The sequence below is a fragment of the Podarcis muralis genome, chromosome 16, assembly GCF_964188315.1.
Source record: "Podarcis muralis chromosome 16, rPodMur119.hap1.1, whole genome shotgun sequence".
In the NCBI taxonomy this organism is placed as follows: Eukaryota; Metazoa; Chordata; class Lepidosauria; order Squamata; family Lacertidae; genus Podarcis; species Podarcis muralis.
In genome coordinates this window covers 30,423,763-30,451,085 of record NC_135670.1, presented here as the reverse complement: position 1 = coordinate 30,451,085, position 27,323 = coordinate 30,423,763, and the positions used below count along the sequence as shown (strand labels likewise).

The following is a 27,323-nucleotide window of genomic DNA, read 5'->3' as shown; positions in this document are numbered from 1 at the left end:
AAAGGAGGCCCCATTAGCTAAAGTGGTGCTTCAGGTTAAGAACAGTTTCAGGTTAAGAATGGATCTCCAGAACGAATTAAGTACGTAACCAGAGGTACCACTGTATAACTTCCCCATTTCCGTTGGAGAAATGTTGGAGGGCATGATGTTAATAGTGGCTAGAGTGCTGAACTAGAATTTGGGAGCTTAAAGACCCTATCGGAAGATGGGAAACGTTGGATACAGCCCATTATATCTGTTCTGTATGACAACACTTGAATTCGGAACTTCATATAGAAGTTGGCATGGCAGCCGCACAGCGGCAGAGGCTGCCCAGGCCATTGTGAAATAACCGTGTCATGCAAGTGTGGCTAAAAGTCCAGTTCCTGCAGAGGAACACTCAGCAGCTTGGTTGGTTTCTGAAAGTGGCAATAATATCTGCTTTAGCCGCCTGTTGCCAGTTGCATTGTTTGTCCATTGGCCGAGTTTCATTTATCGCCAGAATTATTAACCTTTCAAGACTTATTGAAAATCGATTCCTGCACTCATTTCTAAGTGGGAAGGAAGCCGCCAGGCTCTCTTTTCATGTCCGATCTCTGAGGGATAGTTGTTTACACCAGGATGGGAGAGTGGGGGGGGGGGGGTTAGTGGGAAGCAACAATAAATCAGCGCAACATGTCACTAAGTGGAGAAATAGTTGGCCGGGGGGGGGGGCGCTGAGCTGCAGAAATGTGGCCAAGCAAGTGGTGTCTTAAGACCTGGAGCCTTTCTAAAGGGTACTTTCAAAAGTCAATGGAAAAGTAATAATCATCATTCCGGTTGGGTCCCAAGTTGCAGGTTGAGTTGAAAGATGAGTCTCAGGTTCGGTATACCCATCCCATAAATTTCCAGTGTTTGGATGTCGGTGCCATTAGTTTTGTAGTCAGAACAGAATCGCCCATGCACAAGGTGGAGGCATTGAGAGGGGCAGATTTTGGGAAAGTGACCAGTTCCCCTGTACAGTGGTACCTCGGGTTAAGAACTTAATTCGTTCCGGAGGTCCGTTCTTAACCTGAAACTGTTCTTAACCTGAAGCACCACTTTAGCTAATGGGGCCTCCGGCTGCCGCCGTGCCGCCAGAGCACGAATTCTGTTCTCATCCTGAAGCAAAGTTCTTAACCCGAGGTACCATTTCTGGGTTAGCGGAGTCTGTAACCTGAAGCGTATGTAACCTGAGGTACCACTGTATTACAGTCGTACCTCAGCTCCCGAAAGTCTTGGGAGACGAACGTTCTGGCTCCCGAACAATCAAAAATCAGAAGTGAGTGTTCCGGTTTCCGAACATTTTTTGGGAGACTGAACGTCCAATGTTGCTTCCGCTATTGTTTCTGGTGCGCCAGCGCAATCAGGAACCAAACAGAAGCCACGCCTTGGTTTCCGAACTTTTTGGAAGTCGAACAGACTTCCAAAACAGATTCCTTTTGACTTCCGAGGTACGTCTGTATTATTATATTCATTCATTCATTCATTTAAATGTATACCCTGCCCATCTGACTAGGTTGACACAGCCACTCTGGGTGGCTTCCAAAATGTATAAAAACATAATAAACTTTAAGCATTAAAAAGCTTCCCTATATAGGGCTGCCTTCAGATGTCTTCTAAAGGTTGTATAGTTACTTATTTCCTTGGCTCAGGGGTTGCATAACTCCATACCCTCCAACATTTCTCTGAAGAAAATAAGGATGTCCTAAGGAAAAGCAGCAGGGGGCGCGGGTGGCGCTGTGGGTTAAACCACAGAGCCTAGGACTTGCCGATCAGAAGGTCGGCGGTTCGAATCCCCGCGACGGGGTGAGCTCCCGTTGCTCTGTCCCTGCTCCTGCCAACCTAGCAGTTCGAAAGTACGTCAAAGTGCAAGTAGATAAATAGGTCCCGCTCCGGCGGGAAACAGCGTTTCCGTGCACTGCTCTGGTTCGCCATGACCCGGAAGCTGTACACTGGTTCCCTCGGCCAATAAAGCGAGATGAGTGCCGCAACCCCAGAGTCGGTCATGACTGGAACTGATGGTCAGGGGTCCCATGATCCACCTGGAGAAGGAACTGGCAAACCACTCCAGTATTTTGCCAAGAAAACTCCATGGACATAAAAAAGGAGAAGCTTTGAGAAGAAAGTGAGAGTTTCCAAGGCATGCTCTGGTTCATGGGATCACGGAAAGTCAAACACGACTAAGAGGACTAAACAACAAAGGAAAAGCGGACACTCTGGGATCAAATCAGAAACTGAACGGCTCCTGTAAACTCAGGACTGTCCCTGGAAAATAGGGACATTTGGGGGGGGGGGGTCTGTGGCATGTTCATGTTGACTTATAAGAGCTGTAACAACAAGTTTAGAAACCAGAGCTCAAAAAAGAGGAGGGAGGCTGATTTCCTGATGGCTCCTTGTAGCAATCGGCCTAGTGCCGCTTTTTCTCCGCGTACCTGCCGGCGATTCCAGCAGATGGGTTAAACCTGTAATCCCTTTGCTAATTGTCAGTTGCCTGGTTCCTTGCATATCTGATTGGACAGGTAGCTGGCTATTTGCTCCTCTCTCTCTCTCTCTCTCTCTCTCTCTCCCTCCCTCTCTCCTCTCACTGCTGACCCAATTTCAGAACACTCGCATTTGAATATAGATTGGAAAGCGGGGTGGCGGCGGAACGGAACGGCTTCTTCCGAGAGCGCCTTCAAATGCACAAGAAGCAGATTTTCCGTCTGTCTGCACACCAATGTGCGTCCATACGTCCTGTGCTAATTTTTGTCAAGCCGTAACAGCAGATGATGATAAGAGCCCTGCTCAGCCAGACGAAAGGCCTGCCGAGTCCGGTATCCTGTTTTTCCGGGGCACGGCATGGAGAAAGTGAATAGGGGGAGTCTTTCTCTCTCTCATAGCACTAGAACTTGTGGAAATCCAATGGCGCCGAATGTTGGAAGATGCAACACAGGCAAAAGGAAGCACTTCTTCAAGCAGAGTATTGTTAAACTATGGAACTCACTGCCACAGGATCATCGCAGGGATGGCCATCTACTGGGGTGGCGTCAAAAGAGGACTGGGCAAATTTGAGGGGGATAAGGCTATTGAACATCTTCCAAGACAACGACACACACTCACATTAATAATAATAATAATAATAATAATAATAATAATAATAATAATAATAATAAATTATTTGTATCCCGCCCTCCCCAGCCAAAGCCGGGCTCAGAGCAGCTAACATCATATAAATCAGACAATATGCATAATACAATATACAATATGCAAATAAAATAGCAGTCAACATTCATTAAAATAATATAGAATATTAAATATGGCAAGTCAAAATGGAGGATTTTGCAACACTGAACAAGATATATTTGATTTTATGGGTAAAGCAAGAAGAAAAAAGTTTTAAAGGTTTCGAGCAAGAATGAACTTCCTTTTTAAGAAAAGGAATGAAAAATAATGGGAGATCATTTATAATGTTAATCATTTTTGGGGTCTCTAAGAATTGTAATTTAGAAAAATAGCAAAAATAAATAAAATCATTCTGTCCCATGACAGTTCTCATCTTGTGAGTTCTTTTCCTTCTTTCTTTCTTTCTTTCTTTCTTTCTTTCTTTCTTTCTTTCTTTCTGTGTTTTAATCTTACAAAGAACTCATAAGCCACCTCGTCACGGGGATTCAAACCATTGACCTTCTGATCGGCAAGCCCTAGGCTCTGTGGTTTAGACCACAGCGCCACCCGCGTCCCTTCAGTTATGGACTAGGACATCCCTATTTTCATCCGAGAAATGTTGGAGGGTTTGCTATGTTGGTCTACCCACTTTGGCCTGTGGCGCCACCCATGACTGCCATGCGGCCCCTAGAAGGTTGTGCAGAAGAGAATGTGGCCCTGGGCTCATGTGGCCCCCCATCCCTGGACCAGGGAGGATGCCATCACCTTTCCCCCTAGACTTTGCACTTTCCTCTCCATGTTTTCTCCTGTTTCCTTCTCCATCAGTCAGCGACGCCTCTCCCTCCCTCCTGCCTTCTGTCAAACTCACTCTGCGCTTTTATAGGGATGTCTTTCCTGTGGTCATATTTCTTAGATCTTTCTGCTAGCTTTGCCAGGAATCCTTCATCCTCTCCCTCACTCCTACCTTCCCAAGAATGCCCATTTGTTCAGCCTTGTGACCCATCCATCTCGCTCTGAATATTCCTCATCTTCCACCCACAGAGCTAAAAATAAACAAGCCATCCCTCTTTTCATTTGTCTTGAGTGAATAGCTGCTGTTTGGGCTTCTCCCCACTCTGCCCTCCTCCTGTGGTGATATTTTCATTTGTTTCTTTTTTCGATTCCCATTCTCTCTCTCCTCCCACCCTCCATTTCCATCATTAATCTACCTTTCCTTCTAACAACGGCAAAGGCACTGAATCATCTTCATTTGTTTACTTCTGGAATTGCCCACCTGAGCCAACAAATTCAAGATATTTGTTCTGTGCCCCCTTCGTAACTTTGATCGCGGGAGCTTTCTCAATCTGCATTTTCATCAGGAATCCTGAAGGCCACCAATCACAGCAATTCCTCAGGATGCTCCAGAGACACATTAAACTGTATTCGATTTGGAGCTCCAAGCGCCATAACATTAGGCCTCCTTTATAGCATAAACCTACCTTCTTATATGGGTTATATATGGGTTATATGGGTTATGGGTTATAGCATAAACCCACTACGTGAGTGGCGCTGTGGTCTAAACCACAGAGCCTAGGGCTTGCCGATCAGAAGGTTGGCGGTTCGAATCCCTGCGACAGGGTGAGCTCCCGTTGCTCAGTCCCTGCTCCTGCCAACCTAGCAGTTCGAAAGCATGTAATGTGCAAGTAGATAAATAGGTACCGCTCCGGCGGGAAGGTAAACGGCGTTTCCGTGTGCTGCTCTGGTTCGCCAGAAGTGGCTTAGTCATGCTGGCCACATGACCCGGAAGTTGTCTGCAGACAAACGCTGGCTCCCTCAGCCTACAGAGTGAGATGAGCGCCGCAACCCCAGAGTCATCCGTAACTGAACTTAATGGTCAGGGGTCCCTTTACCTTTAGCACCAAAATTATGATGGATTTTCATGAGTACTTCTTTTTTCAAGGGCGAGTTGACAGGGAAATGGGTAACTGTGGGAAACTGAACTCATCCCTGAAAGATTCAAGCATCCCACCCCACCCCTGCCCCACTTGGATGCTACAGGAGCTCTGGGGATGCTGGAAAATATAGGCCTTAGCATGGACACCCTGGAAGCCACAAGGACTCCTTGCCACTCCAGGAGACTCTTGTCACTTTCTACGGAAATTGGGTGTGTGATAGGAATTTTGTTGTTTAGTCGTTTAGTCATGTCCACATGGACCAGAGCACGCCAGGCACTTAGTCTTAGATATATGGTAATGTTCATAAGTGTACCAACCATGCACATACATAGATCAGCACAGGAAGGCCAACCTGGAACCATTTTGATTCCTAAACTGAGCAAATGTTTTCTCTGCAAGGTCAAAGTGGGAAACCTCCCCATTGTCTCTCTCCTCACAAATCCTGTCTTAAGGGCACATTTAAGATATGAATAGGGTGTGAGCCTGTGACCTGGCCCAGGAACTAAGTATTTATCATTACAAAAGACTGGCCAGGCTCCCCAGGAAATCCAATCAAGTAACCTACTAAACAGGCAATAAACAACGACAGGAGAAAAACAACATTCAAATTTCTGTTTTAGACCGCCTTTTCTGTGATGTAGGTATGATGTATCTGAGGGGTGGTCTTAGGTTACACCCCTTCTGTGATGTATGTATGATGTTTCTGGGGGTGGTCTTGAACTACAGGGTGGCAATTTCAAAAGTCTTTATAAGGCCTTGCGCGCCATTGTTCTGGGTCCTCCTCCTTTCCTGCGTGTGAGGGGAGCACCTTGTTGCAACAGATCAATAAAGATCAAGCTTACTAGCTGCTTTGCTTCTCAATATTCTCTGGTTGGCCTCTGTTATTTTCTCCTACCAATAGGGAACCTATGTAAGGACTCTATATAGGCTCTTGGATACCCCATAAGGGAAAAGGGCAAGTTATGTTTACAACAGGTGCCTTGGGGGAATGCATTTCCTTGTGTCCCTGCAACCTAGGATTCTGCTGCTGTGGCCTTCGTGAGGCACCAAGCTAGAAAGGGGCTCTCAGGTGGAAAGATGCACACTTTGTAAAGCATGCAAGCATTATGCAAGCGGAAGGGAAGTTTGCATACTGAACCAGCATCATTGCTACTTAGATCAAACCAAAAGAAATGCAAGAAAGCGCTACCACAGGAAGCAGCGGGCGAGGGTTGTTGCCTGCTTATAACCCATCCATCTGTTACCCCTGATAAAGGTAAAGGTAAAGGTACCCCTGCCCGTACGGGCCAGTCTTGCCAGACTCTAGGGTTGCGTGCTCATCTCACTCTATAAGCCGGGAGCCAGTGCTGTCCGCAGACATTTCCGGGTCACGTGGCCAGCGTGACAAGCTGCATCTGGCGAGCCAGCGCAGCACACGGAACGCCGTTTACCTTCCCGCTGGAAAGCGGTCCCTATTTATCTACTTGCACCCGGGGGTGCTTTCGAACTGCTAGGTTGGCAGGCACTGGGACCGAACGACGGGAGCGCACCCCGCCGCGGGGATTCGAACTGCCAACCATGCGATCGGCAAGTCCTAGGCGCTGCGGTTTTACCCACAGCGCCACCCGCGTCCCGTTACCCCTGATAAATGCACATTAAAAGCATCTGGCCCCTTTCCATGTGGGCCACACTCTATTTGTGCACCTGGAAAGGGGAAGCTGTTCGAAGCAGAGAGCATCCTTATGGGTTGCTCCTTGTGTGCTGTAGCTTCCTGGGAAAGGCTTCCAAAGTGTTAATCTTGTTGTGAAGGCTAGTGGCTGTAAGAGCTAATGGGATGGCGGCAGGGTCTGTAATCCTGTTTGTTTTGCAATAATGGGCTCATTGACGGAGGCTTTGGTTGGAAAGGGACAAAGTCCGAACAAAGAAGGCCTTAGACACAGTTTAATAGTGGTGGGGTGAGTTATAGGAACTCCAAGCCAGTGTCCCTCTGACTCCAAAGACTATGGTTTCTCTTGTCAATATGCTGCTTCTCTTTTGACAATGACAACCAACCTGCGAGCTTATCGGATTCCTCCAGGCTGTGTCTGGATAGGCAAAAGAAGATATCGGTAGGTATAAAAACAGGGGTTAGAGAGAATGTGTGTGTGTGTGTGTGTGTGTTGTTTGTTTGTTTGTTTGTTTTCCATAGAACTGTAGAAAAGGCACTTCTACAAGTGCCACATAATGTTCCTTCTGCACTTGCAAGAAAGCGATCCTTTAGTATAAAAGCACCTATGTTTTGGAAATCTCTGCCCATTGATATTAGGCAGGTACCTATTGTTTTTAGCACCCTGCTTTAAAAAAAAAATTGTTTTGTTCTGGCAACCCTACCTAGGCATGTCATTTTAGCTTGTAGGGTTGTTGGTTTTTTTGACATCTGTCTTCAAATTACTGATTGTATTTTAACTTATTTTTATGTCACTTGTTTTTAGCGTTTTGGGTTTTTTATTTGCAGCTTTGATTAATCTTTTGGACTGGCTATTGCAAACTGCTTAGAGGTCTTTTGTTCTAGGGAGCAGCATATACATTTCGTAGAAGAAATGAAGTGGAATGGGAACTCCCACAGAGCCCCAGAATCATTCTCTGAACACCAAGGATTCTGAAAGATGTGAACAAATAGGCAGTGCCTCTGAGCATGTGAAGAGTGCCTTAACCTCAGCATTGAGTAATGTGCTGAACCTTGAATGTGACGTCTCATCAGACTTTAGTTTGGGTGCCTCCCAGGTTCAGAAGTTAACCAGAGGATGGGAAAGCAGTGTAGCTCATAGTTTGCATGTAGGGAAGTGAGAGAAATTTGATTTGGTTTGCACTGAAAGGCGAGTCTTACCCAGTTCCTTGAAACAATACACACAGACATCCTTCAAAATTCACATTTCTCCAAATTTTGCAACGCTGTTCTCCAGCCATTTAATGTGGACTGAAAGGCATACATTAGGGGGAATTGTGCAGATGTTCCCTGCCTGGAATGTCACAGCCAGAGCAGCCGTCTTGCATGGGGAAGTCTCCATGCTCATTCCCTGCAATCTCTATTTAGGGCTGCCCTGCAGATTCCCAACGCCTGAAACCCCGGAGAGCTATTTAGGTGCCCAGGCACCACAGAGCCCACCGCCCCGCACAGTATACGAGATCCAGGAACCACTCGCAATGAAATTATTTTGGTTCAAATTAAGCCACGACTTTATTGATTATAACCGTAAGGGGTTTGGGCTTAGGTCTTGGGCAGACAGTGGTACCTCGGGATGCCAACGGGATCCGTTCCAGAGCCCCGATCACATCCTGAAGCGAACGTAAGACGTGACTGTGCGTCTGCGCGGGTCGCGTTTTGCCACTTCCGCGCATGCGCGTGACATCATTTTGAGCGTCTGCGCATGCACGAGCGGCGAAACCCAAAAGTAACACGTTCCGTTACTTCCGGGTCGCTGCGGAGCGCAACCCAAAAATATTTAAGCTGAAGCGTATTCATCCCGAGGTATGACTGCAGCCTGCATTGGAGGGATGCGGGTGGTGCTGTGGTCTAAACCACTGAGCCTCTTGGGCTTGCTGATCAGAAGGTTGGCGGTTCAAATCCCCGCCGTTGCTCTGTCCCAGCTCCTGCCAACCTAGCACTTCAAAACCACGCCAGTATAAGTAGATGTGGCAGGAAGGTAAATCACGTTTTCATGCGCTCTGGCTTCCGTCACAGTGTCCCGTTGTCCCGTTGTGCCAGAAGTGGTTTAGTCCTGCTGGCCACATGACCTGGAAAGCTGTCTGTGAACAAATGCCGGCTCCCTCTGCCTGAAAGCGAGCTGAGCGCCGCAACCCCATAGTCGCCTTTGACAGGACTTAACCATCCAGGGGTCCTTTGCCTTTTTACCTTATAGCCTGCATCAAGTGGCCCGCCTGCTGGTTGATTCACTAAGGGGCTCAAACCAGTGGCATACCCTGCAAGTGTCCTGATTTTCCCGGGACAGTCCTGGAATTACAAAAGCCATCCTGGCATCTGAACTGATCCGGCAATGTCCCTATTTCCCCTACCAGTGCCGCTGCTGCTGAGCTCGGGGAGGAGAATGAGCCGGTGCTTCTCCCAAGTGACAGCGGCAGCTGCGAAGGAGCATCCTGTTGCCTCCCCATGGCCTCTCCCTGGCCACCGCTGCCAGCCTCCTCCCTTGGGCGGCTTGTAGCAAGTGCTGGAGTGCAGGCAAGGCCGAGGACTCAGATAGGGTGTCTGGAGAGCCACCTTTGAAAAAGAAAACAGGGGGCCTACAGGTCTCCATCCCAGTTTGGGGGGTCATCAGGACAGAAGCTCTGGCTGTTCTGGTTCCTTCTGCCTGGGGCAACAGCATCGGGAGCGAGTGCGAAACACCTGTTCGCACCATGCACAGAGAGGGTGAAGGGAAACCCCCGCACCTGTGAGTGGCGTTTAGGCGCTCATTATCCCTGCTTCTTACAAGGAAAAATATTGATGTGAATGTAACATTATTATCTTCCTTTATGCTGCAGAATGGAAACAGCTCTCCTGCATAAAAGCAGACATAATGGCTGTTGAGACAGTGTAAATTGCAGCCCTAAAAACTAATGAATTATACATATTCCATTAAGTGCGTCAATAAAAGGGCCTCTTGGTTTTTTTCCTCCCCCCTTTTTTTTCTTTTTTGGCTTTCCCATGCTTACCCAAATTCTTCAGGCTATTTCTGTTTATTGATTTCTCCAGCAGCTGAATATAATCGTACGGTGGAAGTGTTTGATAACACAAGCATTAATTGTGGCATCGAAAAAGGCTAATTTGGAGGATTAGTCACCCTGAGAGTCTAACCTCTTAATTTGGTTCAGTCCCTGATTGGATTATATGACCCAGGGGTTAATTAGGGGGTTAGGCCACCCAGGCGTTCTTGAACTACAAGTCCCATCATTCCTTACCATTCATCATGCTTGGTGGGGCTGATGGGACTTGTAGTTCAACAACACCCAGAAGTCCGCTGGAACAGGCCAATGGCCCATCTAGTCCAGCACCCTGTTCTCACAGTGACCCAACCAGATGCCCCAATGGGAGGCATGTAAGCAGGAAACAAACACAAGAGCCCTCTCCCCTCCCATGGTTTCCACCAATTCCGCCAATCTCCACTGTCAATAATTTACCGTATTTTTCGCTCCATAAGGCGCACCGGACCATAGGGCGCACCTAGTTTTTAGAGGGGGAAATCAAGAGAAAAAAATCTTATTTCCCCCCCAGCCCCGAAGAGCAATGTACAGGCTGCGCACAACCTCTCCCTGCCGGAGGGGTTGCGGGCGGCTATGGCACAAGCCAAGACAGCGAGCGGGATGGATCCCGCTCCCTGTCTTGGCTTGTGCCATAGCCGCCCGCAACCCCTCTGGCAGGGAGAGGCTGCATGGGGCTAAAGAAGCCATAGGGGGCTGCGCGCGGCTATCCCTGAAGCCTGGAGAGCAAGAGAGGTCGGTGCGCACCAGGCTTCAGCGAAAGCAAAGCGTAGCCTCCAGAGCGTGGAGGGAGCGCTCCTTCTGCACTTCGGAGGCTTCACGTTGCTATTGCTGAAGCCAAGGAGCCTGCATTCGCTCCATAGGACGCACACACATTTCCCCTTAATTTTTGGAGGGGGGAAAGTGTTTCCTATAGAGCGAAAAATACGGAAAAAATAACAAGAGAAATTAAACATAAACAACTAACACTTCCATGGCTGGCCTTGCTTCTCGTTGTTCACAGGCTTCAGCCTTCCTGTCCTGTAAAATATGAATATTAATGGGTCGTCTTTAAACAAGTCTTTGTTGAACTCTGCTGGCCAGTTTTAGAATGTTGTGCTTAAATCTCTGATCTGTAGTAACTCAGATGTAACAACAACAACAATTTATTATTTATACCCCACTCATCTGGCTGGGTTTCCCCAGTCACTCTGGGCGACTTCCAACAGAATATTAAAAACACGATAAAACATCAAACATTAAAAACTTCCCTAAATAGGCCTGCCTTCAGATGTTTATCTGTTTGACATCCGATGGGAGGGTGCCACTACTGAGAAGGCCCTCTGCCTGGTGCCTTGCAACCTCACTTCTCGCAGGGAGGGAAGAGCCAGAAGGCCCTCGGAGCTGGACCTCAGTGTCCGGGCAGAATGATGGGAGTGGAGACGCTCCTTGAGGGACACTGGGCCGAGGCCATTTAGTGATTTAAAGGTCAGCGCCAACACTTTGAATTGTGCTCGGAAACGTACTGGGAGCCAATGTAGGTCTTTCAGGACCGGTGTTATATGGTCTCGGCAGCCACTCCCAGTCACCAGTCTAGCTGCTGCATTCTGGATTAGTTGTAGTTTCTGGGTCACCTTCAAAGGTAGCCCCACGTAGAGCGTGTTGCAGTAGTCCATGCGGGAGATAACTAGAGCATGAGCCACTCTTGCAAGACAGTCTACGGTTAGGTAGGGTCTCTCTAATACAGTGGTTCTCAACCTATGGGTCCCCAGATGTTGTTGGACTACAACTCACATCATCCCTGAGCTCTGTCCTTGCTAGCTAGGGGTGATGGGAGTTGTAGTTCAACAGCATCTGGGGACCCACAGGTTGAGAGAGGCTGCTCTAATATATGGATGGGGTGGGGTCTAGCTTAGCATTCCTGGATGACGCGCCCAACATATCCTGTTTAAAGGCACGGTTCTTGTTTTAAAATCAGAACACCTTCTAATATCTCCCCCTCTTTCTCTTAGCAGGGGTTACGATGACCCGATTGAGACCGAGATGGTCGACGAGAGGATCCCGTATCTGCATGGCAGCTATGCGGCGCCCTTGGCGCAGCCCGAACGGGGGAGCATGGCCAGCATTGACCGCCTGGGCAAGCGCTCGCCTTCCATTGACAGCATCCGCAAAGACCCTCGCTGGCGGGACCCGGACCTCCCAGAAGTCATTGCGATGCTCAGCCACCCCATCGACCCGGTCAAGTCCAACGCGGCAGCGTATCTGCAGCACTTGTGCTACGAGAACGACAAAATCAAGAAGGACGTGAGGCACCTCAAAGGCATTCCCATTTTGGTGGGCCTCTTGGACCACCCCAAGCCCGAGGTGCACCGCAAAGCTTGTGGGGCGCTCAGAAACATATCCTACGGGAAGGATAATGAGAACAAGGTGGCGATAAAGAACTGCGATGGGATCCCGGCTTTGATCCGGTTGCTGCGGAAGACGAATGACATGGAAGTTCGGGAGCTCATTACAGGTCAGCACCTCTGTTTGTACCTATGGGGATATGTTTGTTTTTATGGAAAGCTTTTGCTTGCTTCAGCATCAGTCTGCAGAGTTTGCCGCGGAAGTAGGGGCCGTGATCTGCCAACAACTTGGTCTGAATTTATTCCTTGATTTATTAATCGTTTAGGTAAGGTAAAAAGGTAAAGGATCGCTGGGCGGTTAAGTCAAGTCAAAGGAGACTATGGGGTTGTGGCGCTCATCTCGCTTTCAGGCCTTTGTTTGCAGACAGTTTTCCAGGTCATGTGACCAGCAGGACTAAACCGCTTCTGGCGTAATGGAACACCGTGACAGAAACCAGAGCGCACGGAAACACCGTTTACCTTCCCACCACAGTGGTACCTATTTATCTTTTTTTTTTTAATTGATACAGCAAGAAAAGAAAAAAGAGAAAACACAAATACCAAATTACACACAGGAATAACCATAGACACATAATTTTCTTAACAAACGATAAAACATAAATTGGTCTTAACACTAAAGACCCAACCTCCCATCTATTCCATATTTTGATTTCATATTATTTATTGCCAATACACACTTTTATCGTAATTAAACTTTTTCTTAATATATCTTAATTCTTATATCTCTCTTGCAACTACTACTGAAGTTCCTCCAATGCTGCTTGAAAGAGTTTAAACTGCTATATTTATATTTCAAATATTCTTTGAAAACCTCCCATTTTGAAACAAATTCCTGTTTTGATTTATTCTTTATTTTTTCTGATGGTACCTACTTATCTACTTGCACTGGCGTGCTTTCGAACTGCTAGGTTGGCATATTTGCTTGTTGTTGTTGATGTTGGCATCCGTCTGTCTCAGGAAACAACAGAGGAGTGCGCCTTTGAGGCGTGAGATCAAGCTGTTGGGACACTCGCAGTGCCTGCGGTGGCTGTAGAGAGCGATGTGGGAGAGACATTGATGTATATCTCACCCTTCCACCCAAAGGAGCCTAAACACACACAGAGAGAGGGAGAGAGAGAGTGCAAAAAATATCTAAAAACTATCAGCAATGAAAACGCTTCCAGCACAGTTTTGGGCTGAGGCAAGGGTCTCTACTTAAAAAGCATGTTTATTTGTTCGTTTGCTATTACATTTCTATCCCACCTTTCTTCCAAGGAGCTCAAGATGGTCTCAGCTCTTGTTTGCAGGTTTCCCATAGGCATCGGGTTCATAGCTGTCAACTTTTCCCTTTTCTTGCGAGGAATCCTATTCGGAATAAGGGAATTTCCCTTTAAAAAAGGGAAAAGTTGACAGCTATGATCAGGTTGGTCCCTTTGAGAGCAGGGATGCTGGACTGAAGGGGTCGTTGGCCTGGATCCAGCCGGCTCTTTTTATATTTTATTTCACCAAATTTATATACCACTTTATGGTACAAAACGGGATGCGGGTGGCGCTGTGGGTAAAAGCCTCAGCGCCTAGAGCTTGCCGATCGAAAGGTCGGCGGTTCGAATCCCCGCGGCGGGGTGCGCTCCCGCTGCTCGGTCCCAGCGCCTGCCAACTTAGCAGTTCGAAAGCACCCCCGGGTGCAAGTAGATAAATAGGGACCGCTTACTGGCGGGCAGGTAAACGGCGTTTCCGTGTGCTGCGCTGGCTCGCCAGATGCAGCTTTGTCACGCTGGCCACATGACCCGGAAGTGTCTGCGGACAGCGCTGGCCCCCGGCCTCTTAAGTGAGATGGGCACACAACCCCAGAGTCTGTCAAGACTGGCCCGTACGGGCAGGGGTACCTTTACCTTTACCTTTACCTTTATGGTACAAAACAAAACAAACAAACCGTCATAGCAGTTTGCAAACTGTGTCTTAGGTTCTTAGCACTCCTTCTAAGGCAGCCAGACCCTCTCCTATGCCTCTTCCCTGCCTGCCCCCACATTATTCACCCAACATTTGACGGTCATTGGGCATGCTCAGTGCTTTTAGATTTCTGCTGCCCCCCCCCCAGTTCCATCCCCCCGCCCCAAGTTATTTTTGTTTCCCCAGGTGTGCTGGTGCCTCCCTCTTGGTGATATTTTGGCTGCATCAGGACCAGCGCTCAGAGGACTGAGTTTGCATTTAGTATATAAGATGTTCTTTTAACTTGAATGGATTGATTGCTTCAGGTCCTGGATTATTTTGCAGACTTTTCTTTAAAAAGGTTCATCCTTTTTTAAAAAAGAAGAAGAAGAAGAGTGAAATCCATTTATTTTTCAGTAGTAATTTGTCAGAGAAGCTAATTTCCCAGAAATATGCACATTTCCTTCCTCGCCCCCCTTTTTTTAAGATTCAGAAATGGAAAAGCTGGCCCATAATTTGACCTGCATGGATAATATTTTAATGTTAAATGGTTATCAGGCTGCTCTGCAGTGACAGAATCACGTCTGGGTTTGCCCTTTCCCCTGTTGAAAGGGGTGGCTGCAGCAGCTTTGAATCTTGATTAATGAATTCATTTTGTGCTCTGAACATGTTCTGTCGGGATTGGGGCCAAACGAACGAAGACACTAGACATGCTGTCAGGAAAGGCATTAATGGCTGCTTAAAAAGTAAACAGCAGATCTGGAGAAGGGTGCCATATTTTGCACCAAGCGCATAAGACCACATGAGCTGGATCAGGCCCATGGCCCATCAAGTCCATGATGGCTATTTGTGTGATTCATGCAGAGTGATACAGCTGTTTCACCCTCAAAGTAGACTCCATACACAAGACTTTGAAGATGACTCTTTACTTGCAGGGTGGCAACTATTAACCAGCAGTATTATCCTAGGTAAAGGTCAAGGGACCCCAGACCATTAGGTCCAGTCGTGGCCGACTCTGGGGTTGCGGCGCTCATCTCGCTTTATTGGCCGAGGGAGCCGGAGTACAGCTTCCGGGTCATGTGACCAGCATGACTAAGCCGCTTCTGGCGAACCAGAGCAGCGCACGGAAATGCTGTTTACCTTCCCACCGGAGCGGTACCTATTTATCTACTTGCACTTTGACGTGCTTTCAAACTGCTAGGTTGGCAGGAGCTGGGACCAAGCAATGGGAGCTCACCCCATCGCAGAGATTCAAACCGCTGACCTTCTGATCGGCAAGTCCTAGGCTCTGTGGTTTAACCCACAGCGCCACCTGCGTCCCCCATATCATCCTAAGAGCAGCGCAATTCATTTTACTCTCTTGAGCCCAAGAGAGGGTTCTTTTTCCTTCAAAAACTCCTTTGAAGCAGTCCCTAAATTATACCTTTGTCTGTCCACACCAACTCCTCCGGGTAGCGTGTTCTTGGAGCCTCCACGCTCAACAAAACAATGGCAAAACAACCATCCAAACACCAACCTCCACCCCTCCTTATCTAACACACACACACAAACACAAACACACACACACACACACACACACACACACACACACCTATTAACAGAGCAATGGTTCAGCATTTCTGTGACCTTAATTGGAGCCACAAAATTTTGCAGCTGTTGCATTACATTATGTTGGTTTTCTTTTCCCCAATGCACTTTATGCTTTGTAAAATGCATTTTCTAACAAATACAGTACGAATACTAACTGTTATGTACTGAGTTGAATAGGATCCAAAAAGCAGCAGTCTGATTGGTCCTAGAACAATAGGCTCCAGAATGCAGCAGTCTGATTGATCCACAGGAGCCACCCAATCCAGCTCCAGGTGGAAGCGAATCCACGACCTAATTGGCCTACAGGAGAATCCCAGAATTGGCCAATCACGTAGGGCCCATTGTATAAATAATGTATATAAAGCAGACATTCTGGGGGAACTTCCATTCCTCCTCACCACTATGAGCTGAATAAAGAGCATGAAATCCACTCTTGACTCCAAGTATATTTCACTAACAGTCCAGCATCCTCTTCTCACAGTGGCCAAGCAGAGCCTGAGCTCTTTCCCCTCCTGTGACCTCCAGCAACTGAAAGCCTTTCTGCCTCTGACCATGGAGGCAGAAGATTGCCATCATGGCTAGTAGCCATTGATAGCCCCATCCTCCATGAATTTGTCCAATCCTCTTTTAAAGCAATCCAAATTGGTGGCCATCACTGCCTTGTGGGAGTGAGTTCCGCAGTTGTTGTTGTTGTTGTTGTTTAGTCGTGTCCGACTCTCCGTGACCCCCTGGACCAGAGCACGCCAGGCACTCCTGTCTTCAACTGCCTCCCGCAGCTTGGTCAGACTCATGCTGGTACCTTCAAGAACATTGTCCAACCATATCGTCCTCTGTCGTCCCCTTCTCTTTGTGCCCTCCATCTTTCCCAGCATCAGGGTCTTTTGCAGGGAGTCTTCTCTTCTCATGAGGTGGCCAAAGTATTGGAGCCTCAGCCTCAGGATCTGTCCTTCCAGTGAGCACTCAGGGCTGATTTCCTTCAGAATGGATCGGTTTGATCTTCTTGCCGTCCATGGGACTCTCAAGAGTCTCCTCCAGCACCATAATTCAAAAGCATCAATTCTTCGGCGATCAGCCTTCTTTTATGGTCCAGCTCTCACTTCCATACATCACTACTGGGAAAACCATAGCTTTAACTATTCGGTCCGTTGTTGGCAAAGTTCCGCGGTATAACTGCATAAAGAACTTGCCCCGAATCTGCCCTAAATCTGGCAGCATTGAGCTTCATTGCTTTCTGCCCCCAAATCTAGAGTTGTTGTAGGAGCTGCCTTGGCTTTAGCAATCTCACAGTATTTATTTAGGCACATCTTGAAACTGAGCTGCAAGCAGCAGCAATCTGTTTTCTTCTTATTATTTTACTGTGCTTTCTCCCCTGCTCTCCCCGCCCCCCTCCCCAATACTGTGACTTGCATGTGATCTCTTGGGACTCGGGGGGGGGGCAACGTTATTTCAGCAGACCATTCTCTCATCCTCAGTGCGGAGAAGAATGAGGGCAGGTCTGATAAGGGAAGTAATACGTTGTGATTCGGCAAGGCAGCGAAAGGTCTTATTTTATCATGAGCGATAAGGCTGGGCGCAGAACGAATGTTCCCCATCAGAGATACAGGATGTGCGGCTTCTATTATGTGGCTCGGACAGGCAAGCCGAAGTTAGCGGCTTTTAACGAGCTTTTCCGTCATTGGGTACTTACCGCAATGTAATTTGTGTGGATTATTTGAAAATGCTGCAGTACTGTGGCCACGGGGTCTGGTATTCTCTGCCAGACAAATCCCTAATCCTGTAGGCCAGAAACTCCATTTCTGCAAAGAATTGATTCCAGCTCGCCTTACCTGCAGAGCAGGGTTTACACAGCATATATATATTTTTAACAACTGGGCTTTGTGTCTTTAGTTTCCAAAGAGGCTACTGTATTGGGAGCAGATTTCTTGCCTGACCTCTTGCAACTTGGGATGTGTGAGCTTCCACTGGAGGTGGTGAGGAAGATTCCTGTATTTTATATTTCCTCCCACCTCACCCCCAAGGAATGGCTGCATGACCAACTTGCTGTCAGAGTTAGGCAACATTCACACCATTCATTTAAAGCACTATGATACCACTCAGCTCTATCTCTCCTTTAAATCAGAACCAGTGAAGGTGGTGAAGGTCCTGTGTGAGTGCCTGGAAGCGGTTGGAGGATGGATGGCGGCCAACAGATTGAGGTTGAATCCTGACAAGACAGAAGTACTGTTTTGGGGGGACAGGGAGCGGGTGGGTGTGGGGGATTCCCTGGTCCTGAATGGGGTAACTGTGCCCCTGAAGGACCAGGTGCGCAGCCTGGGAGTTATTTTGGACTCACAGCTGTCCATGGAGGCGCAGGTTAACTCTGTGTCCAGGGCGGCTGTCTACCAGCTCCACCTGGTACGCAGGCTGAGACCCTACCGGCCCGCAGAGTGTCTCGCCAGAGTGATGCATGCTCTAGTTATCTCCTGCTTGGACTACTGCAACACACTCTACGTGGGGCTACCTTTGAAGGTGACCCGGAAACTGCAATTAATCCAGAATGCGGCAGCTAGACTGGTGACTGGGAGTGGCCGCCGGTACCACATAACACCGGTTCTGAGAGATCTGCATTGGCTCCCAGTACGTTTCTGAGCACAATTCAAAGTGTTGGTGCTGACCTTTAAAGCCCTAAACGGCCTCGGTCCTGTATATCTGAAGGAGCGTCTCCACCCCCATCCTTCAGCCCGGACACCGAGATCCAGCGCCAAGGGCTTTCTGGCGGTTCCCTCACTGCGAGAAGTGGGGCTACAGGGAACCAGGCAGAGGGCCTTCTCGGTAGTGGCGCCTGCCCTGTGTAACGCCCTCCCATCAGATGTCAAAGAGATAAACAACTACCTGATGTTCAGAAGACATCTTAAGGCAGCCCTGTTCAGGGAAGTTTTTAATATGTAACGCTGTACTGTTTTTAACACTTGATTGGGAGCAGCCCAGAGTGGCTGGGGAAACTCAGCCAGATGGACGGGGTACAAATAAATTATTATTATTATTATTATTATTATTATTATTATTATTACTACTACTACTACTCAGGGCCGGCTGGCCTATGAGGTGGACTGAGGAGGCTGCCTTGGGCTGCGAAATCTCATGAGGGTGGCACCCTTGAAGGTGCTTCACCCACCCTACTGCCACCAGAGAAGCGAGGAGAAGCGGTGGCTTCTGGTGAGATCTCACGAGAACTTGCAGAACTCTCGTGAGATCTCACAAAGATTGTGAGGTCTCACCACTGCCATCACTTCTCCTCACTTCTCCCGCCACTGCCGCCAGAGAAGCAAGGAAGAGAGGCTGTGGCTTCAGGCGAGATCTTGTGGACCTCTTGCAAGAACTCACCAGAACCTGGAAGCCACAGCTGCATGATCCCAGTTCATACCCTCCAACATTTCTCTAATGAAAACTGAGACATCCCATTCCATAATGATAAATTTTACTATTTGTATCCCATACATCTTGGTGGGTTGCCCCAGCAGTCTGGGCAGCTTCCAACAGTTATAACAGCGATCGGGAGGGAGATAAGGGACTCTAGAGATAAAGGAGGCTGCCTGGGAGGGTGGAGGTAATAGCACATGGATCCTCAGGATTTTTGCACTGGGTCACGCCAAATTCACCATCAGATCACATAGGTAAAGGTAAAGGGACCCCTGACCATTAGGTCCGGTCGTGGCCGACTCTGGGGTTGCGGTGCTCATCTCGCTTTATTGGCCGAGGGAGCCGGCGTACAGCTTCCGGGTCATGTGGCCAGCATGACTAAGTCGCTTCTGGTGAACCAGAGGAGCGCACAGAAACGCCGTTTAACCTCCTGCCGGAGTGGTACCTATTTATCTACTCGCACTTGGACATGCTTTCAAACTGCTAGGTTGGCAGGAGCAGGGACCGAGCAACGGGAACTCACCCCGTCACGGGGATTTGAACCGCCGACCTTCTGATCGGCAAGTTCTAGGCTCTGTGGTTTAACCGACAGCGCCACCCTCACATAGCATGCACCAAAAAACCACATGCATCCACTGTTTCGTGGGGCCACAATGGCACAAAAACATGGTTACAAAGCACGGATCCACATGGATCCTCAGGATTTTTGAATTGGGCATTTGCCTCCTCTAAAAACTAGGTGTGTCTTATGGTCAGGTGCGTCTTATGGAGCGAAAAATACGGCATGTAGAAACATAATAAAACATTAAATGGTTTTTTAAAAAACACCCTTCCCTACATAGGATTACCTTCAGATGGCTTGGGGGTTGGATCACTCCATACCCTCCAACATTTCTTCAGTGAAAATAGGGACCTCCTAAGGAAAAGTGGGACATTCCGGGATCAAATCAGAAATCTCTAAATCAAGGACATCCCTGGATAATAGGGACACTTGGGGGGTCTGCCAGTATGCATGACCTTGGTGGAGGGCTGGCGTTGGGGTGGCAAAAGCTTCCCCTTTTGCCTTAGTTGGCAAAAGAGGATAGGCCACCCCAGATAGCACCTTAACAGTCCTGACAGTCCTAGGAACAGTCATTTTTTAAGCTTGCTGAGAATTGTTAGGAGGCCCCTACAGTGGTACCTCGGGTTACAGACGCTTCAAGTTACAGACTCCGCTAACCCAGAAATAGTACCTCAGGTTAAGAACTTTGCTTCAGGATGAGAACAGAAATTGTGCTCTGGCGGCGCGGCGGCAGCAGGAGGCCCCATTAGCTAAAGTGGTACCTCAGGTTAAGAACAGTTTCAGGTTAAGTACAGACCTCCAGAACAAATTAAGTTCTTATCCCGAGGTACCACTGTATTCTCCTCCCAGACCTACAATTCTCAGAGTTCCATGTGAAGAGGAATCGACTGTTAAACCACTCTAGGAACTGTAGCTGTAGGAGAGGAACAAGTGTTCTCTTAACAACTCTCAGCACCCTTCACAAACTAGGTCCCCCTCCCCAAAGAAAATGGCAAAGGTTCTCCTGTATCCATTTCCACATAATACATTTAAAATACTATAATACCATTTTATAAGCAGCCATGGCTTCCCCAAAAGAATCCTGGGAGGTGTCAAGTTATCCTCCAGGGAGGGGAAATTAATCCAGGTTAGATTTCAAAAAATAAGTGGTTGTCATTGTTCTGAGCCCCCAGCCCATTTTTTTTATTTATTAAAAAAGCTCCAAACCTTGGAAATGAATTCTGCAAACAAGCCCCTGGCCACGGGGCCTGCAAATTTAATTGTTTGCACACAGAGAACTTAATACGGCGTCTCCTCCTTTCTCAACCATGCAGAGTAACCGTAATCTTCTTTGAAAAGAATAAACCTTATTACAGAAGCCAGTGTTTCATGTTTACAATAGCTGATTTGAAAATGTGTCGAGCTGGAAATCTTCTGCCAACTGGGACGGCAAGTTTGCGAAGAAATCAAAAGAAGATGTCCTGAATGGTGTGCAAAAAATAAAAAAAAGGAAAGTGTGTGTGAGGGGGAAAGCCCTTTGGCACATCTCTGCAAAAACTAATATGTACGATCAAGATAATGTTTAAGCAGGGTAGGAAAATGCCTCCTCTGCAAGGCACAGACAAGAGAACATTCCACCAGAAGAGCCCTCTTTTCTGTAGAGGGGAAATGTCGGTGGATGAAATTATTTCAGCAGGGATGTTGCATGGGGTTTGCTTTTAGGGTGCGTTGCAGGTTTTTTTGTTTTTGCAGCCCCCCCCCCCACCCCAGTGGCAAGGGGATGATGGAGCAACCCCCTCTATGAGGACAGGGTTTCAACATTTGTGACTTATTAGTTTAGTGCAGGGTTCCCCAAACCCCGGCCCTCCAGCTGCTTTGGGACTACAGTTCCCATCATCCCTGACCACTGGTCCTGCTAGCTAGGGATGATGGGAGTTGTAGTCCAAAAGCAGCTGGAGACCCAAGTTTGGGAAATCCTGGTTTAGAGAAAAGGAGAATAAGAGTTGACGTGGTAGAAGTATTTAAAATTATGCATGGCATGGAAAGTGAAAGTGAAAAGTTTGTCTCCCTCTCTCATAACACTAAAACCCATTCCTAACTGGTGAGATGGTATTTTTGTGAAGCATCCTAGAATCGCAAGCTTGTGTTTCATTCATCATCATCATCATCATCATCATCATCATCATCATCATCATTTTATTTGTATGCCGCCTCTCCACAGTTAAAAACACTGCTCAAGGCGGCTTACAACATGACAAGATTTGTGTTAAGTTGTGGGTGAACATATCAGCCGACACAGCGATTCTTCAAACAGCTCTTGTTTATTCACAGGCCAGAACAGAACTGAACTGAAGGGCTCAGCCAGCCTGCTTATATAGAGCTCCAGTACAATGTAACTGTAACAATTTTCAAAAAATATCCAATCACTGAACGTCACGTTCGATCCCTTATTTGCATAACTATCTACAGTATCCCCCTGCTGGCCCAGGGTGAGAACTTCGGTACATAACAATTTGCATAATTACAAAAGTCATAAACAATAAATAAACCATATCAAAACAACGCACAACCAAACGGAAAACAATTTCCACATAAATCGAAATCTAAAACTCAGAATACAGCATTAATATCACAATTTAAAACGACATACGTAAAAAATAACAGCAATTTTTTTGAATATATTTTTTATTGAACAATTTTAGCAAACAAATTATCAATCAACATAACCATTTACATTCCCCCCTTTTTTTTTCTTCCCTCCCTCCCTCTCCTCCCCCCCCCCGGACTTCCCTCAGCTCCCCTCCCTGGTTTCTTTGCACATATTATCCTCTGCATATTATAAGATTGTACATATCGTTGCCTTATCTATCATATATTCAACTGATAACTTTGTGGATGTTTATTCAAAACCTGCCAGGGAGTCCAAGTCGTTTTGTTGTCTTCTTAGATAATTTGTAAAAAGGTTCCGTTCTTCCTTGAAGTCACAACTGTCCTTATTATGCAATTTGTATGTCAACTTAGCCAATTCTGCTTAGCTCATCAATTTTCTTGCCTTTTGTTGGTTTGTTTTTTTAAAAAAATTCCTGTTCTTCTTAGAACTGAAAAATAACAGCATTTAAAAAAAACAAAAACAAACAAACACTCCAAAAAAGGAGCCCTCTCTGCCCAGCAGCAGCGGCAGCAGTCTTTTATGGAGCCCGTTAGGCCCCGCCCTGGTGGGAGAGGCTGAGATGGTGCAGAGGTCATTGTGGTGCAAGTGCCCTGGTTAGATCAGCTCCCCAAGTGTGTTTGCCCTGCCCTGCCCTCCCCAACGCTTCGCCCCTCTACCATGTGGCAAGTAACAGTGACCCATCTGCCAGGATGCTACCATAGCAGCTCCATCTCCACTGCTTATGTATGATGAGCTGCTTATTCACGCTGGTCCCTCCCCTCTCTTTAGCATAAAGGTAAAGGGACCCCTGACCGTTAGGTTCAGTCATGGACGACTCTGGGGTTGCGGCGCTCATCTTGCTTTATTGGCCGAGGGAGCCGGCATACAGCTTCCGGGTCATGTGGCCAGCATGACTAAGTCGCTTCTGGTGAACCAGAGCAGCGCATGGAAACGCCGTTTACCTTCCCGCCAGAGCGGTACCTATTTATCTACTTGCACTTTGACATGCTTTCGAACTGCTAGGTTGGCAGGAGCAGGGACCGAGCAACGGGAGCTCAACCCGTCACGGGGATTTGAACCGCCGACCTTCTGATCGTCAAGTCCTAGGCTCTGTGGTTTAATCCACAACGCCACCCGCGTCCCTCTGGAAGAAGGTACAGGGTTATAAAGACTAGGACTAGCCGCCTGAGAAACAGTTTTTATCCAAATGCGATTTTTGTTTTAAACGCAGTGCAAGGTAGTCTCTGTGGGAGCATATTGAATTTAATCATGGGGTATCAGAGTTTTTAGGGGGTTAACCAGGCTTGGATAGCAGGCTTGTTGGTTTTTGAATGTCTGACGTAGATTTTTTCAATTTCGTTTTTCTGTATGGGACAATGACAATAAAGATTATCGTATCATACAAAAAGCAGCCCATTGAGGACAGAGGGTGCTCAGCAGCTGCAGGATGTTGAATGTTGGCCGGGTTTGAGCCCCACGTTGGGCATTGCAGGGGGTTGAACTAGAAGGTTCCTTCCAACTCTACCATTCTATGATCCCATGAAAGGAAAACAGGCTGGGCTAGTGCAGGGATAGAGTACCTCTGGTCCGCAGGCCAAATTTGGACCAGCGCAGATCCCAATTTGGCCCATGACATGGTTTCACCCAAATGATACCTGCCCTGCACCGTATGTGATGTCAGCTGAGGGGCAGATAAAGGCGTGTCTGGATCAGCCGCATGACCGAGTTCCCTAGGGAGAGATCTCCCTTGTGCAGCTGATCCCTTTCGAAAGCAGGCTGGAAGTCACTGCTTATCAGCTGATGAGAGATAACTTCAGGCCTGCTGATCAGCGTGCTTCAAAGCAGCATGTTTCAGAACAGTGTTGGACTGCGATCACCTGCTGCATCAAACCCCCCAGGAAATACCGAGTGGGACAATGAATACCCCAGCAGAGAGTGTGGAATTAACCACTGCAGCATGCTGCCAAGGGACAAGTCACTCTACCTCACTTAAATCCTGACATCTCCATTCTGCAAAGGTGAAAAGGAAGGACCTTTAAGAGGGTCTGTGATACAGGCTACCCAGATAGGTATCAAGCAAGTCACAAGGGCAAGAGAGCACCTCGCCTTTGGCTTCATATCCTGGCTCTGAGAGCAGCTTATTCCTTTCCTTCTCTTCTCCTCTTCCTCCTCCCTCCCTTCCTCCTTCTTCTCTGAAGTCCTATTGTACATGGAAGCCAACCTTGCTTCCACAAAGAACAAAATTTACAAAGGACCAACCCCCCAACCCCACCTGCCTGTCCCGCACACCTTTCTCTGCTTGCTACCAGCTTAGCTATGGACTATTTTCCTAGCGAACTGCTTTTTAGATTCAGCACAGACCCGGGTGCCGCGCTCGCTCAGAGGCCTTAGGCTTGGCTCAGCAGGAGGAGACACTCTTTCGATGACTTGCTAAATGGCACTAACCTTTGAGCAAGACAAATGTGAAGTCTGTTGTGAATATTGTACATGCGAAAGGCCTCAGCATAGGCAAGGCCGTCTGCAAGTCGTGTGTGGTACTTTGAAGTCCTGATGGTATTACCTGAGGACGAGGGAAGATAGAGATCTGGCCAGATCAGTTTCCCTACTCCTGGAAACCCAACAGGAAGGATGCCCTGCAACATTTTATTGCAGACCCGCTTGTTCCTGGTGCTTGAGGGCCTTTGACAAGATTTCTCATGCTCAAACTCACAACTCCCTTGGCGGACAGATTGAGGATCTTCTAGTTTTAAAGGAATTGGCCTTACATTTTGTTTGGCCGCTATATAAATAAATGCTTCACAGCAAAAAATAGCACGTTCTGTGAAAATACCCAAAATATCGGCTCGTTGACTGGGATCGCTGTGCTTAGGGAAAAACAAAACAAAACCCTTCGGCTTGTAATGGATTCTGGATTAATTACTCATTTTCTTGTTCTCAATGGCTAGCCGTCAGGAGCTAATTTATTCCTTTTTATTTCTATTATATTAATTTGTTTAAATGCTAAAGTGACTTGCTTTTTTTTTAAAAAAATATCCATATTACTATAATTACTGCTGTGCCTTGTGTGGACATAAGCTGCAGTGTAGTGTGAAGTGATTCAAGGAAATAAATACAGTGATTAACGTCCCTGCTGGCAGTAAGTAGCAAAAGACTCTTGGCAGCAGGTTAAAGCAACGCAGAGGAAAAGGCAGGTTACAACTGATTATTGGAGTCAGGAAGTTTAGATTATTGGAGCCAGGAAGCAGGGTATTTGTGTGTCCCACTTGGCAAAAGGCTGCCCTCTATTTGCAACTTTTTAATTTAGAGGAAAAGCGACCGCGGCCACATTTGCACCATACATTTCAAGCATTATGGTATCACGTGAAGCAGCTTCCCCTCCAAGGAATTCTGGGAGTTGTAGTTTGTTACGGGTGGTGACAGTTGCTAGGAGAACCCTGTTCCTACCCACCCACCCAAAGCTACCCAGAGTGGTTTAACATTAAGTCCCTCTTCCCAGGAAACTCTACATGCCGTGAGCGGTGTGGTTACGGCTGCTGGCAAATTCACCCATTTGAACCCTTATGAATCCCACTGCCCCCCCAAATCGCCAAAATGCTCCCCTCAGATTCTCACCAGGGATCCAGTCGCATACTGGCAGATCCAGGTTCTGCGATTAAGGTTGATCTGGAAGTCTCGCTCAGCAAACCCATCTGTTGGATGCCATTGGAGCCAGTGTGGTGTAGTGGTTAAGAGTGGTAGACTCGTAATCTGGTGAACTGGGTTTGCTTCCCCGCTCCTCCACATGCAGCTGCTGGGTGACCTTGGGCTAGTCACACTTCTTTGAAGTCTCTCAGTCCCACTCACCTCACAGAGTGTTTGTTGTGGGGGAGGAAGAGAAGGGAGAATGTTAGCCGCTTTGAGACTCCTTTGGGTAGAGATATCAAATCCAAACTCCTCTTCTTCTTCTTCTTCTTCTTCTTCTTCTTCTTCTTCATCTGTTCAGCTGGGATTCCTATGGTTCCACAATTCCTACAATTCTATGATTCTGTGAACCCGCTTCCTCCAAATATTGGGCTCTTTGCAACAAGGAAAGTGATTGGGCAATACACTACAACGTGAGGGATAACTATTCCTTTGACATGTCGTCTAACCTCTCTTCAAATGTGTAAGAGCGAATGTTCATAAAATAGCCAGTGTCATTGAACCACCCTGCAGACAAATTGGAGTGAATGTTCAATAAACAGGGCATCTAGAACCACGTAAAGCCAGAGTAGGGAACGTTTGGGCCTCCAGGTGTTGCTGAACTAGAACTCCCATCATCCTTAGCAAGCATGGCTAATGGGCAGGAATGATGGGAGTTGTAGTTCAACAACCTCCAGAGGGCCATGGGTTCCCCACACCCGGACTATAATGTCCGGCTAAGGAGGAGGCAAGTTCAGCACCAATCCTGCTTATCCTTTTCCCACTAGCCACTCTCAGCCACCCTATGTGGCTTTCAAGATGTGCACTGAGCAGAGCTAATGTGCAGCAAACTGCCCCCCTGGAAATGTACACCTAGACACTGTAGCCTATACCCCAAAGCAGGTAAAGGGATGTGGGTGGCACTCTGGTCTAAACCACTGAGCCTCTGGGCTTGCTGATCAGAAGGTCGGCGGTTCAAATCCACGTGACAATGGTGAGCTCCTGTTGCTCTGTTCCAGCTCCTGCCAGCCTAGCAGTTTGAAAGCATACCTGTGCAAGTAGATAAATAGGTACCACTCTGGCGGGAAGGTAAACTGCATTTCCATGCACTCTGGTTTCCATCACGGTGTTCTGTTGTGCCAGAAGCAGTTTAGTCCTGCTGGCCACATGACTTGAAAAGCTGTCTGTGGACAAACGCCAGCTCCCTTGGTCTGAAGAGTGAGAAGAGCCCCGCAACCCCATAGTCGCATTTGACTTGACTTAACCATCCAGGGGTCCTTTACCTTTTTCTTACCCCAAAGCAGGGCGCAAGCAAAATCCCAACCTGGTTGCGCCAAAGTTGTTTGGTTCAGCTAAATTTAAAGGAGCCCCTTTCAGAGGTCACTTTGCAGTGAGGAGTGTTT

At 47.6% G+C, this 27,323-nt stretch overlaps 1 protein-coding gene across 13 annotated transcripts in view; it reads left to right on the top strand.

Annotated features, from left to right (window-relative positions):
* Positions 1-27,323, top strand: part of ARVCF (ARVCF delta catenin family member) — a 604,272-nt gene that overhangs the window by 446,048 nt on the left and 130,901 nt on the right. For 10 of the 13 annotated variants that reach the window (XM_077920631.1, XM_077920630.1, XM_077920635.1 and 7 more), the window contains one exon: positions 11,780-12,282. In XM_077920631.1, coding sequence (XP_077776757.1) covers positions 11,780-12,282 — 503 coding nt within the window. The remainder of the gene's footprint in view (positions 1-11,779; positions 12,283-27,323) is intronic. The other 3 variants (XM_077920629.1, XM_028708953.2, XM_077920625.1) reach the window with 1 other exon arrangement.